The sequence below is a fragment of the Bos javanicus genome, chromosome 10 (genome assembly GCF_032452875.1).
Source record: "Bos javanicus breed banteng chromosome 10, ARS-OSU_banteng_1.0, whole genome shotgun sequence".
NCBI classification, from domain to species: domain Eukaryota; kingdom Metazoa; phylum Chordata; class Mammalia; order Artiodactyla; family Bovidae; genus Bos; species Bos javanicus.
Genome location: NC_083877.1, coordinates 45,184,326 through 45,198,799, shown reverse-complemented (window position 1 = coordinate 45,198,799; position 14,474 = coordinate 45,184,326). Strand labels below are relative to the sequence as shown.

Genomic DNA, 14,474 nt, shown 5'->3' with positions numbered 1-14,474 from the left:
ACAGCAAATCAGGTTTCAAATCCATCAAAAGCCTAATTATCAAGGAAGAACTTAGGATAAAACTCTGGTCCCAATTCAGTAACAGTATGTTTAATATCTAAGCAAAAAATGTAATCTATAGTCATCAGGACTTACTTTGGAAGTTCATAAAATCAGGTCTGTACAGTGATTTGCATTTGGAAGGAATAAAATAGAAATACCTAGCAGGATAAAATCTTAGAAAGCACACACTTGGATAGTTTTATGAAAATAAGTATTCATTTATTAAAAACAAACTTCAGAAAAGTATGTCTGTTAAACATGGCTAACTTTGATAACAGGAAGTCAGTGAGCAAAAAGCTTGATGAGGAAGAAAAATATCAGTTACTAAGTACTACTATATCCACTTCGATTATACCCCTGGTTATCTTGAAAAGCATGATAGTAGCTCTAAGGACTTTAGACAGTTCTGGGTTTATGGCAAGATCTGTCTTTCATGTTTTATTGATTTCCAACTTTAAAAGCATAGGCCCAAAGGGTAATATTTTATGACACTAAACCAAAGGTATATTCTAGGGAAATTCCTCTCTTTTAAAGTAGTCTATGTAATTTTCCTGTCTGATTCCACTATGGAATTCCACTATTCCAATATAAAAAAAATTTTATATTTTTGCTGTTGTTTTCAGAAGCTTTATTAATTCTTTAAACCTTAGGACCAAACTGCCTGTAAATTTTTCTAAGGAGAAAGTAGACAGCCATCCAGATTTTTGCAACATTGCCTCTTTGGCCCCCTTTCTTAAAAAGGGTATAGGTTCAGTTTAATTAACATTACTTTTTAAATGTGCAAAAATCTACCTCTGCTTTTTTAAAGCAAATAAAAGGAAGAAAAATATGGCATCATTCCAATAATCAAATGCCAATAAAATGGCAACAGTACAAAGATCTAAGCAAATCTCAAATACAGCAGATTCATAATTAGAATATCATGTAATAATTTTAGCAAGAAAAAGCTTAATAATAGGTAAAGGAAACCAAATACTATGTTAACCGTAATTAATCTTACAAACTTTCCAATATCATAACTACTTGCTTTTGAATAACTAAATGTAAGCCTCATTTTTTAAATTAAATGTCTACTCAACAAAACTAATTGGAACGAATACATTTATGCAAATTTACATCCTAGAATACCAGAGTAAACAGGAGACAACAGTCAAGGGTGAATAAGAAAGTTCTATTCGTTTTCATCATCTGTGTGATCAGGTGGCAAAGGACATGCTCTGTGGAAAGAAAAGAGAACTTCAGTAGTCACCTGAGTCCAATGTTTTAAAAACAAAACATGAATAGTTTTTAAAAACTTACGTAAATCAAGAACATTAACAGTGCAGTGGATCTGGTCAAGTGACTAGAAATAAGAGAAAATTAAACTCCCATAAACTGACAAATCCCTACAGATTCCAAATACTAAAGTGACAAAAATTTTTAATCTATTTTGCCTCTTAATTTGCCAAGTCAGTTTCTCCTTTAGAATATGTTGCCATTTTTATTTAAGAGGGAATCTCTATTTCTATAATATCTTCTTTCAATGTGTTAAGTAGATTGATGAAGCAGTATAATCCTTCAGCAAGAACTCTGTGATAATAGAAAGAAAAAAATTCAACCAATCCACTTGAACAGAGAAAACAGCAAGTTGTCATATTTGACTGTATATCCTTTGCAATTTATGAATGTATTATCTAGTTAGAAAATGCCCAAATTGTATTGTTGGCATATGGTAAACATAGCTTTTGAAAAACAACTTACATTATCCCGAAGTCCTCTGGTACTCAGTATAATTTTTATAGAGAAAAAGTCAATTAAAATTTTTAAATCAGAATTTTTTAGAGCTGGTAAAGATTTGTGAGATCTATCCTAAAACAGTCAGTTTTCAAATTAGATCTAGACATAGAGCTAGAAGGTGAAAGAAGGAAGCTAAAACAAGGATATTCTGACTTGGTGTAACATTACCATTGACTCATCCACTATTACATTACCAAGAGGTCTTCATTGTACTTTCCTGGAAATGAAATGAAGTTAACAAATGAACACTATTGTAATTCAAAATTCTTTTCTTCAAAGACCTGATTTAAGGTTTTAAGAAGACAGTTTTTCTTGATTCAGATTCTCCCCTATGCAACAGGGAAATTTACCCTGCCTTTGTGAGAACAATAAAGCCATAAGAGTAGCCATATTCCAGATAAAGAACTAGGGAGATTATAATAGAAGTCCTTCTGATATACTGATAGTTTTCTATTTATAATCAATAATAAACTATTGAAAGAATTCCTATCACAAGGAAAAAATTTTTCTATTTCTTTAATGCATCAATATGAGATAGATGTTCACTAAACCTATTGTGGTAATCATTTCATGATGTAGGTAAGTCAAATCGCTAGACTGTATACCTTAAACTTACATAGTGCTGTTTGTCAATTACGTCTCAGTAAAACTGGGAGAAAAAAGTCAATCTTTTTGATTTACTATCAATTTACAAATCAATTGATTTACTATAAAGGGATAAAAGGAAAAAAGGGATAAAAGGAAAAAAGTCAATCTTTTTGATTTACTATCAATTTACAAATCAATTGATTTACTATAAAGGGATAAATGCAACTCTCAAACAATAACAAATCTAAGAAAGAGGCCTAAAGCAATAAGATAAACCTCCATTACCTAGTTTTATGTCACAGATTTTATTATACTATGGATCAAAGTTCTTTATGAGACTATATGTGTAACCTTTCACTATATGATAGGAAACCTGCAATATAGGTTTTATTGCTATGATGATCAATGGTATAGCCATATTTGGCTATATTGCAAAATATTTTATTTCTTTAATTGAAGTCACAAATAATTCAAGAGGATTGTTGAATATTCTTGAATATTGACTGTTAGTTTGTTCATATTAGAATGAGAAAGAATAAGGAAGAATGGTGCCAGTAAATGAGAAGAAGATCCTAAAAGAGACTTTTAGGATCATGATAACAAGTCTGTTAAAAAAAACTCTATCTAAAAATGTATCCTCTTTCTTGTTGATTTTAACAGAAATGATAATAGTGATATAACAACAAAGTATAAAGTTCAGCTACTGCTCCAGAATTTGACATTCCTTTTAAATATCTCATAGGTTGAATAGTAAGCACTCAATAATAATTTACTAAATGATCTTATGAACAATATTGTCTTAAAATTTTAGATGCAAAAATATCATTTTTATATGTTAATTCCTTTTTTAAAACTTCTCTTTAACCATTTATTTTTATCTAGCTGTGTTCAATGCAAATCAAATCCAAACACAATGTACAATCCAAAATAGGTGTACAGTGTTCAGATATGAAGTAAGAGTGTGTTCATTCACACACATGGATCTCACATAACTTGAGATGGATGTTAGGTCTGTTGTTCCTGTTTACATTTCTAAAGATGACAAATATTGGTTAAAATTTATTTAGAGTACTATAAGTATTGAATACTTATCATTTAAGCATCATTGTATGAACATGTAAACCAATGATTTCTACTTCTAAAAAGATTTCTATACATCAAGGCAGTTCTAAAGTTTTACTTTCCAGAATCAAGTCCACTTAGGTTTAGAATTATCTAAAAATAATGACTGATGTAAAAAGTGTTCCACATGCAGCTATTCTTATTCATCAAGTTTAATATATAAATGTGTATTTACAGAAAGCACAAAACAGTTATGAATTTAATGCAGGCAAGTTTCCAGTCTTCACTTCCCAACTACCTAATACACATTATATTTCACTTCCTTCATATATTTGCCTCTTAATTTCCAAATTTATCAAACATGCCTTCAAAACATCAATTTTTAGGTTTTAAAAATTATTCAGTACATGCAGAAATAAAAAGCAATATTTTAAGATTGTTTGAAGTCAATGCACTTCTAATCTTTGGAATAAAGTTAAGAGATCAGAATTAGCTAAACTAATCTGGCACTATTGTTGGATGGGAATGTGTTACAGGAAATAACTGTAATTTGACTTTTAAGTACATATGCAGGGATTACCTATGTTTGGATTTATAGTATGTTCCAACCCATTATTGCCCTGGAACATCTCAGTTATTACAGAAATCCAAATGCAAAGTCAAATTCAAAAGCCCAGAGGAAAAGAGTTAAGTTCCCAAGAGAACAATGAAAACAATGTAAAACCTTATGGAGAGTGTATCAGCATTAAACCAGGACTGCTGAAACAATACACAGAGGATTTAATAACTGCTGATTCCTTCCAGTGTACATCGTAAACAGAATCACTGATGCTTTTTGCATCACCTAATTGTTTACCTTCTAGAGTTCTTGAACCAAAATGAAAACTGAATCTCCATTTCATAGCTCATCCTTTTTCTCTAGATGAAGATGCAATTATTCTTATCTAGATGCAAGGTACAGTTTGAAGTGTCCATGTTTCTTGTTACATTTAATCACATCATTAATTCCTGATATTGTCTCCATTCTTATAATGAAACTCCAGGAGATTTAATATTGGCTGTCATTATCTGCTTAAATCCTTCAGATGCTCTTTAAACTAATCCAATTTGAGACTCTCAACATTTTCTGCCTTAATAAAATAAGGGGTAGAATTAATGGATTTGATGAAGACTTTCTCATTTTCTTCCTGACACAGAATTTCTAGATGCCTTGCGGACTGGGCTTTAGAATATGGGTTGGTAAACCTAGATGTTTCTTGGCCAAGTCTCTTAATGGTAGAGATGTAGAAGGGCAAGCAAGACAACAAGGAGACTAGCTGTTGACCGCAAGGCACAGCTGACCGCTGTGGTTTGGACTGGAGGACCTTCTGTGCTGGTTAAAGGAACGGATGAATAAACTTGCTTGGGTAGGAGCAGTACCAGAAGCAGCAGCCCCAGCGTGAGCCCGGCCACCGCCCACTTGTCCATGTTCGTCACTCCACCTTGGGCCGGCTTGCTGCTTGGTGCCCAGGAGGATCACCTGCTCCTGGCTGGTGCTGGGAGGTATCTAGCAGGGTCTTAAACCAGAAGGCTTCACAATGGCAGTGATGTCATACCACCCACACTCACCACGCCCCACCTCCAGTCAAATAATTTATTTTTGAAATGAAAACTTCAACACTCTTTAGAGAGTCTGCACTATTTCTCATAAATCTATTTAAAAAGCAGGTTTCCCTTGTTTATTTCCTCCTAAAAGTATTTTTCCCCCAGATTCTTAAAATATGTTTGTTGTTGAAAATTGGTAGCGCTGAGTGTGAGGAGAGGTTTTTACCCAGTGACATCATTCATGATATTTGGTATATTTTGTACAGAGATTTGGTGTATTTATATACATGTCTTTTATGCAATAATGATTGTACTTTTGAATCCAGTTTTGCTCAACATTTATCATGAACATTTTCCTGACATTAAGAGCTTGAAAGCAGCCCCAGTCACTGAGCCGCCACCGAGGACTCAGCAGCCTCCCGCTCGAGGCCCCTCTCTTCCCAAGGCTTGGTACCCACTGCCCGCCTTCTCCCGCCGCTGCCTTCCACAGGCCGTTTCCACTGAGGAAAAGGAATCATATCTTATGTCCGTTTTCCAGAACCCTCTGCTTTTTCGACCCCTTTGCTGATGCAAGTAAGGGTGATGATCTGCTTCCTGCTGGCACTGAGGATTATATCCATATAAAAATTCAACGGAGAAACGGCAGGAAGACCCTTACTACTGTCTAAGGGATTGCTGATGATTACAATAAAAAGAGAACTAGTGAAGGCGTTTAAGAAGAAATTTGCCTGCAATGGTACTGTAATTGAGCATCCAGAATATGGAGAAGTAATTCAGCTACAGGGTGACCAGCACAAGAACATATGCCAGTTCCTGGTAGAGATTGCACTGGCTAAGGACCACCAGCTGAAGGTTCATGGGTTTTAAGAGCTTTTGGCTCACTGAAGCTTAAGTGAGGATTTCCTTTCAATGAGTAGAATTTCCCTTCTGTCCCTTTTCATAAGTTTAAAAACTTCACAGCTTGTATAATGTAACCATTTGGGATCTTCTTTTAACTTGGACTAGTGTAACTCCTTCATGCAATAAACTGAAAAGAGCCATGCAAAAAAAGAAAAAAAGCTTGAAAGCATGATTTAAGTATCTTCTTAAAAAGTTAATACAATGAACTCTGCATCTGTGCAGTTTTATCCCCATGTTGTTTTGTTTTGAAGTATTCTTATGTATTTACAAAGAAGTTGTAAAGAAAATATACCATGGTATTAGTCCTGGTTGTTTCTAAGTGATGGGGATTTCTGTATTTCCCAGCTTTTCCACATTGGTTATATATTTCCTATGAAAGCTGGACTACTAGTTTTTTGAAAGGTGGGGTTAATGCAAATCAAGGTAAACCAACATGGAAATTATTTTTTGAAAATAAAAAGGACTATAGAAAATAGAAAAAAAATAGAGAATAAAGACCAGAAGTTCATGGTTAATAAAGTAGCACTTGTCATCTGAATGGGAACTGATCCTCTTTGAGTAAATAAGTAAAAATAGTACCTTTCATTGATGCTTGAAATTTGGGAGTGACATAATAAGAGGTTAGCATAGTTTAAAAAACTTCTGGTTTGTATTTTCTTATCTCCTCAAAGAGAAAATTTAAAGTTACTCAATATTTAGTTGTCTTTTATTTTCAAGAATATAAGTATTTCTTTATACTTCAGAATATGAAAACTTACTTTCTCTTTGCTTTTCCCAAGCCACTGCTTCCTGCCTCCTCAGGAATTCTATTCTCTTTTTCTGAATCTTTAGGGGACAGACTGAAGAATTCTCCAATTCCTTTTTGCCACTTGGGAGTTGGGCGCACACAAACTGGATTCCCTCCTGCATACTTATTTTCAGCTATAAAATAAAACAGAACTAAATAAAAATTAAGAATATAATTTCCATTCTTTAACATCAAATCTAAAGGATATTCCTATTACCTTCCTTTCTTCCCTTTTTTTTTTTTTAAGTTTGGTGTCAGTGTGTGTGTGTGTGTGTGTGTTCCAACCTTGCAGCTCCTGCTGCAAAGTTAAAGGGATCTATCTTTAAAGTGAATTTTAAAATATGACATGATAAAGTTGTATTCAGTCAATAGTACATTATACATTAATATAATGTAGAACATTATTATATGTATTCTTTACCCTAGAAAAATAGCATTAACAAGATGTTTACAACCAGAAAATATTTTTCATATTTTGTCCATGAACAGAGCTATTCAGTTAGTCTTATGTACTGTCATACTAAAGTTTGACACACTTTTTCCTGTATGTTCTTAACTAGAGCTTGCAGAAATAATCTTCCAAACTGCTCAACTTCCTTCTAAAAGGAATGAGAGACACCAGATGGCAGGGTATTTTCTCAACCTCTCCTAGCACAGAAGGAATAATGTGAAGCTCTTTCCCTGGCCCAGTTTTCCCTCCTAATGTCCCAAAAACAGAATTAGGAGCTGCAAGGTTGGAACACACACACACACACTGACACACACACACTGACACCAAACTTAAAAAAAAAAGGGGGGGGGGGAAGGAAGGTAATAGGAAAGACAAAGAACAATATGCAGAAATGAAAACAAAAACGTGATTAGCATTGTCAACTCTCCTCTCAATTCTAGTAAACGGGTGCTTAAGTAGCCTCATACAAGAAAAGTCCAGTTGTAAATATTAAGAAAAATAACAACGCTAAGAAAAATAACAACGCTAAGGCAGAAAAGAAAAACAGGTTTGAAGAGAAAGTGTGTCCGTCCCTAACCCAAGGCTTGAAATTTTTTAAGACCGTGCGACCCCTCCATCTCTACCCCAGCCCGCCAAAGAGACCAAGGCTCGCTCATTACATCAAAAGGCAAGGAAGGAAGAAATTCTGGGGGGTGAGGATCTCAGGAAAAGAAACTCCGCGGTGGGTATGGGGAACAGTGGTGCCGTGCCTGGCCTGATCTCCTTTTGAGAGGGTTCATGTAGGAGCCTGCAGGGGCGTTTTTACCTTTCCTTGAGGAAAGCGGCGTGGAATTAGCGGCAGAAGTCGAGGAACCAAGCACCTTCCTGGGGGCTCGAGAAGCCACCACTGCGGAGAGAGGGAAAGGAGGGCATTCAGAAGGGGGCACGAAGAGTTTGGGAGTCACGTTCTCACCACACTCTCCGACCCAGCCTATTGGAAAGGATTGGAGAGGAGAGCCCCGCGATCCAGAACAGCAGATAACCCTCTTCTGCCCTCGCCGTTTCTTCCTCCTGGTTAAAGGGAACAGGCTGCTGCTTCCTGGCGGGCTGGACCAGTTTGGCGGACAGGAGGGGAGGCCCCCTCTTCTTCTGCCCAAAGCAGAGCTGCCCAGAGAACCACCTGCCCTCCACATTTGTGCCCGACTGCCTCACCTTTTCTGTAGCTGCCAGGCACACTGTTTGCTTTAGTCCGCACCATGTTCGAACTCGAGAGGCGAGCAACCGACTCTCCAGCCGAAGATGTTTCACGGGACAAGGCCCAGAAATCGAATCTCCCGCCACAGTTTATATTGGTCCCTTTCCCGCGCGCTGCACCGGCTCTCCCAGGCCGCCACTCCCATTGGTTCCGCGCCTTTCACGCGCAACCAATCGCCAGTGTCCAGTGGTCACGGCGGGGCTGGGAGCAGTGTCAACCCGTCCATCAACTTGTAGAAGCTTGTGATTCGTACCCGCCTTAGGTGGGAGGTGCCAGGGAGCTTTCCTAGGATGCCCTGTGTGTTGGGTGCTAAGATCCGTGCTAAGAGTGTGAACTGGATAAAACAGCCTGCTTAGAAAAGAAAACCCGGGAAAGACAGCGAATTCCAACATTTCTTCAAAAGTTAACTACAGTCTTAAATCCATAATCTCACTCTTGGAAGTGACTCCTGAAATGTAGCGGACTTTTTAACATCTCAGGCATGAACTCTCTCTACAGCATCCATACCAAAAAACTCTATGGAATGGTCAAACGCTAATATAGTTTATTTACAGGGATGATTTTTCCCCCCTTGGCCAGGAGGTGCAGATTATGGGATCTTAGTTCTTGGATTAGGGATCGAATCCAGGCAGCAGAAATCCCCGAGTCCTTAAGACTGGACTGCTAGGGAATTCTCTATTTACAGGAATAATTTTTTTTTTTTAATGAAACTTTCTAGGATGGTGTGAAACAAGAAAAAACTGAGCAAATTGTATATTTTAAAAAGTCAAAGTGTTAGTCTCTCATTCGTGTCTGACTCTGCGACCCCATGGGCTGTAGCCCGCCAGGCTCCTCTGTCCATGGGATTCTCCCCATAAGAATGCTGGAGTGAGTAGCCATTTCCTTCTCCAGGGGATCTTCCGAATCCAGGGATCCAACCTCGGGCTCCCACATTGCAGGCAGACTCTTTAGGGCCTGAGCCAATGTACCTACATAAAAAGAAATATTATTATAATAATAAAACATTTTCCCTAGACCTATATGGAGTCAGAATTCCTTTAAAATATGTCACATCTGTTAAGGGTACATCCGTGACACGTAGTGAACATGACTTTAGACTAGGAACTCATAACTATTATTTTCTATCCCTATGCTTATCTTAATTACTTACAGTACACCTTGGGAATGATTTTCACACGGTGAAGACCAGGCGCAAAACCTGATCAGATGAAATTGCCTTAGGATGTACTTTGTTAAACCCACACTTGAAAGGCAACCCTGAAAGTGTAAGCCTGGCATTAATTCTCTCCAATAAATTATGCTTGAACTTTCAGAATAAAGGCTACTTAGTGCTTTAAAAGAATCAACAATTACTTTACGTTTTTGAATTAGAGAATCTAGACAGCAGATGAAATTAACATTATAATGGGAGGGATGGTATTGCAAATTATCTGCAGCTTTGTCTAAATCTTTGAGACTAAGATTACAGCCAAAGTCCTGTCAGAAAAATCAACAAGCCCCAGGGTTCCCCTCCTTGTTCTTTAACATCAGACCCCTCTCAGTACACAATGTTTCTTCAATGCACACCATTTCCTTTTCAGTTAAGTGGCTTCTATAAAGGACTGAATTACCCAGTTCCCAGATCCTTGTAGAGATTAGAGCTGCATAGAGAATCTGCTGGTCTTTTCTCTTAGTCAACATGCCAAGTAAATTGCTAAAAGTACTGCAAATATATCTTTACACACAGAGGCAAACTACGTATTACTGTATCTGTTTGTATGTCTGTCTTTTTAACACCAATTATAATAAGAAAGGAGACATATTAGAGTAAAAACTTGGGGAAAAAGCAGTGATACTCAAAAATTCTTAATTTAAATGTTTGCTTTGGAAAAGTGCTTCTCCGTTCCCGTTAAATAAACTGGACAGTTGTGTAGCGTGAACCTGAAAAATTTAAAGGCCTAAGGCATTAAGAAAGTTGTAGTATGTACAGATGAAATTTCTGCCTAAATTTATACAAACGAATATCCTTAAGGCATATTAAATAGGTGTGCTTGCTTTGCTCAGGCATAAATTTATTTTAATAAGTGGTAATATTATAAATGGCTTTACTTTGCATACATTACAAATAGAGAGTACAATCAATAACATATTCCTTGTGAAAAAAGAACATTTTTATCCTTGAGGACCTAGAATGTCCTATTGTACAAAAAGCTTAAGTTAGTCTGTCTTCAAGAAGTTATTCCTCTGGTAATGGGAAGAGAACATGTATAAAAACAGGTAAAGGATCTGGATAAGTTATAATTTGTATTAAATGTAGCAGATTTCTATGAAGAAACAAAACTTGTACCCACAATTTATGAAAATTCAGTCTTTCTTAAATGAGAAAGCCATATATTTTTCAAATTAATAAAATAGTCTAATCTCAACATAAATCAACACACATATGATTTTTATTATATCGGTGAAAACTAACATACAGTAGGAACAACATCCAATTAATATAATTATTTAGTATAAATAGCCTAATGGGAATGAAAAGCCTATACATGTAACACAAAGCCAGTCAATTAAATTGACCAATGAAATATATCAGATTTCCAGAGAAAGCTGGCTAAATCTTCCCCAGTTTGTTGTCCCAGAGGAGAAGGGAGTAGCAAAAAGATCCTTAACTCTGGTAATTTTTAGTTGAAAAACCTTTAACTTCTTTTCTAAAAATTTCATTTTTAATTGGAGGATAACTGCTTTACAATATTGTACTGGTCTCTGTCATACATCAACATGAATGAGCCATAGAAATACATATGTCCCCTCCCTCTTGAACCACTCTCCCATCTCCCACTCCATCCCACTCCTCTAGGTTGTCACAGAGCACCGGATTTGAGCTCCCTGCATCATACAGCAAATATCCATTCGCTATTTTACACAGGGTAATATACGTTTCCAAGCCACTCTCTCAATTCCTCCCACTCTTTCCTTCCCCCACTGTGTCTACAATTATGTTCTCTACGTGTCTCCACTGCTGCCCTGCAAGTAATTTATCATCAGTACCATCTTTCTAGATTCCCATATGAAAGTGAAAAGTTAAGTCGCTCAGTCGTGTCCGACTCTTTGCGACCCCGTGGACTGTAGCCCACCAGGCTTCTCCGTCTATGGGATTCTCCAAGCAAGAATACTGGAGTGGGTTGCCATTTCCTTCTCCAGGGGATCTTCCGGACCCAGGGATCGAACCCAGGTCTCCCACATTGCAGGCAGACGCTTTAACCTCTGAGCCATCAGGGAAACCGAGCCATATAAATATGCACCTTTCCCATATATACGCACCTTTTAACTTCTTAAAAACCAATAGAGAACTCATATTGAAGGTCATCAAAGCCAAATCCCAGCACCTGTTTTATTAGTTTTTTTTTCCTCCCTCGAGCTTACAGAGTTCAGTTCAGTTCAGTAGCTCAGTCGTGTCCGACTCTTTGCAACCCCATGAATCACAGCATGCCAGGCCTCCCTGTCCATCACCAACTCCTGGAGTTCACCCAGACTCACGTCCATCGAGTCAGTGATGCCATCCAGCCATCTCATCCTCTGTCGTCCCCTTCTCCTCCTGCCCCCAATCCCTCCCAGCATCAGAGACTTTTCCAATGAGTCAACTCTTTGCATGAGGTGGCCAAAGTACTGGAGTTTCAGCTTTCGCATCATTCCTTCCAAAGAAATCCCAGGGCTGATCTCCTTCAGAATGGACTGGTTGGATCTCCTTGCAGTCCAAGGGACTCTCAAGAGTCTTCTCCAACACCACAGTTCAAAAGCATCAATTCTTCGGCGCTCAGCCTTCTTCACAGTCCAACTCTCACATCTATACATGACCACAGGAAAAACCATAGCCTTGACTAGACGAACCTTTGTTGGCAAAGTAATGTCTCTGCTTTTGAATATGCTACCTAGGTTGGTCATAACTTTCCTTCCAAGGAGTAAGCGTCTTTTAATTTCATGGCAGCAGTCACCATCTGCAGTGATTTTGGAGCCCAGAAAAATAAAGTCTGACACTGTTTCCACTGTTTCCCCATCTATTTCCCATGAAGTGGTGGGACTGGATGCCATGATCTTCATTTTCTGAATGCTGAGCTTTAAGCCAACTTTTTCACTTTCTACTTTCACTTTCATCAAGAGACTTTTTAGTTCCTCTTCACTTTCTGCCATAAGGGTGGTGTCATCTGCATATGTGAGGTTATTGATATTTCTCCCAGCAATCTTGATTCCAGCTTGTGTTTCTTCCAGCCCAGCGTTTCTCATGATGTACTCTGCATATAAGTTAAATAAACAGGGTGACAATACACAGCCTTGATGTACTCCTTTTCCTCTTTGGAACCAGTCTGTTGTTCCATGTCCAGTTCTAACTGTTGCTTCCTGACCTGCATACAAATTTCTCAAGAGGCAGATCAGGTGGTCTGGTATTCCCATCTCTTTCAGAATTTTCCACAGTTTATTGTGATCCACACAGTCAAAGGCTTTGGCATAGTCAATAAAGCAAAGTAGATGTTTTTCTGGAACTCTCTTGCTTTTTCCATGATCCAGCGGATGTTGGCAATTTGATCTCTGGTTCCTCTGCCTTTTCTAAAACCAGCTTGAACATCAGGAAGTTCACGGTTCACGTATTGCTGAAGCCTGGCTTGGAGAATTTTGAGCATTACTTTACTAGCGTGTGAGATGAGTGCAATTGTGCGGTAGTTTGAGCATTCTTTGGCATTGCCTTCTTTGGGATTGGAATGAAAACTGACCTTTTCCAGTCCTGTGGCCACTGCTGAGTTTTCCAAATGTGCTGGCATATTGAGTGCAGCACTTTCACAGCATCATCTTTCAGGATTTGAAATAGCTCAACTGGAATTCCATCACCTCCACTAGCTTTGTTCGTAGTGATGCTTCCTAAGGCCCACTTGACTTCACATTCCAGGATGTCTAGCTCTAGGTCAGTGATCACACCATTGTGATTATCTGGGTCGTGAAGATCTTTTTTTGTACAGTTCTTCTGTGTATTCTTGCCACCTCTTTTTAATATCTTCTGCTTCTGTTAGGTCCATACCATTTATGTCCTTTATCGAGCCCATCTTTGCATGAAATGTTCCCTTGGTATCTCTAATTTTCTTGAAGAGATCTCTACTCTTTCCCATTCTGTTGTTTTCCTCTATTTCTTTGCATTGATCGCTGAAGAAGGCTTTCTTACCTCTTCTTGCTATTCTTTGGAACTCTGCATTCAGATGCTTATATCTTTCCTTTGCTCCTTTGCTTTTTGCTTCTCTTCTTTTCACAGCTATTTGTAAGGCCTCCCCAGACAGCCATTTTGCTTTTTTGCATTTCTTTTCCATGGGGATGGTCTTGATCCCTGTCTCCTGTACAATGTCACGAACCTCATTCCACAGTTCATCAGGCACTGTATCTATCAGATTTAGGCCCTTAAATCTATTTCTCACTTCCACTGTATAATCATAAGGGATTTGATTTAGGTCATACCTGAATGGTCTACTGGTTTTCTCTACTTTCTTCAATTTAAGTCTGAATTTGGCAATAAGGAGTTCATGGTCTGAGCCACAATCAGCTCCTGGTCTTGTTTTTGTTGACTGTATAGAGCTTCTCCATCTTTGGCTGCGAAGAATATAATCAATCTGATTTCGGTGTTGACCATTTGTCTTGGCTCTAATAGAAAAGACCTGGCTCAAAAAAGCAAATAGAGGTTTTAAAAGTAGCATGAATCAGATATTAGACGACGAAGGGTATTATAAAGCCTCTACTACCAGAGAAAACCTTTACAGCTTTCAAGTGCTCTTTTAAGTGTTTTCAATAAAACCAGAACAATATAAAAGCTGGCCTCTTAGGTTACGGGGTATTGTTTTATTGTTTCCTAAACTGTAGTTTTAGAGACATTTGTATCGTCTTAGAATTCCCAGTTCTCGAGCCTTACATCCGACAATTCGGAAGAACCATGCGCAGATTGAGCTCCGGTTCAAGTGCAAACACCAGGAAGCGGGAAGAAGTGGGAGGAGGCATAGGTGGGAGGGATCTGCGTTTGGGGCGGTGCTAAGGCACGG

General features: G+C 37.9%; 1 protein-coding gene and 1 pseudogene across 2 annotated transcripts; one reads left to right on the top strand and one right to left on the bottom strand.

Annotated features, from left to right (window-relative positions):
- Positions 1-247: 247 nt before the first annotated feature.
- Positions 248-8,571, bottom strand: PCLAF (PCNA clamp associated factor). 2 transcript variants are annotated; one of them, XM_061431026.1, is made up of 4 exons: positions 8,382-8,571; positions 7,996-8,076; positions 6,711-6,873; positions 248-1,259 (listed from the first exon to the last, which is right to left on the bottom strand). In XM_061431026.1, exons 1-4 carry the CDS (start codon positions 8,425-8,427, stop codon positions 1,214-1,216), a joined length of 336 nt encoding a protein of 111 aa, XP_061287010.1. In that variant the 5' UTR covers positions 8,428-8,571; the 3' UTR covers positions 248-1,213. The 2 variants fall into 2 exon arrangements, with proteins under 2 accessions (XP_061287010.1, XP_061287011.1); XM_061431027.1 differs by lacking the exon at positions 6,711-6,873 and having other exon boundaries at positions 8,382-8,535.
- Positions 4,934-6,119, top strand: LOC133255466 (uncharacterized; annotated as a pseudogene).
- Positions 8,572-14,474: the final 5,903 nt, after the last annotated feature.

What these genes read in the sequence shown, in the direction of transcription:
- PCLAF (XM_061431026.1), bottom strand. Translation starts at nt 8,427, where the DNA reads ATGGTGCGGACTAAAGCAAACAGTGTGCCTGGCAGCTACAGAAAAG. An exon ending in GCCTGGCAGCTACAGAAAAG is followed by an intron (nt 8,077 to 8,381) that starts GTGAGGCAGTCG and finishes CTCTCTCCGCAG; the next exon opens with TGGTGGCTTCTCGAGCCCCC. An exon ending in GCCGCTTTCCTCAAGGAAAG is followed by an intron (nt 6,874 to 7,995) that starts GTAAAAACGCCC and finishes TTTATTTTATAG; the next exon opens with CTGAAAATAAGTATGCAGGA.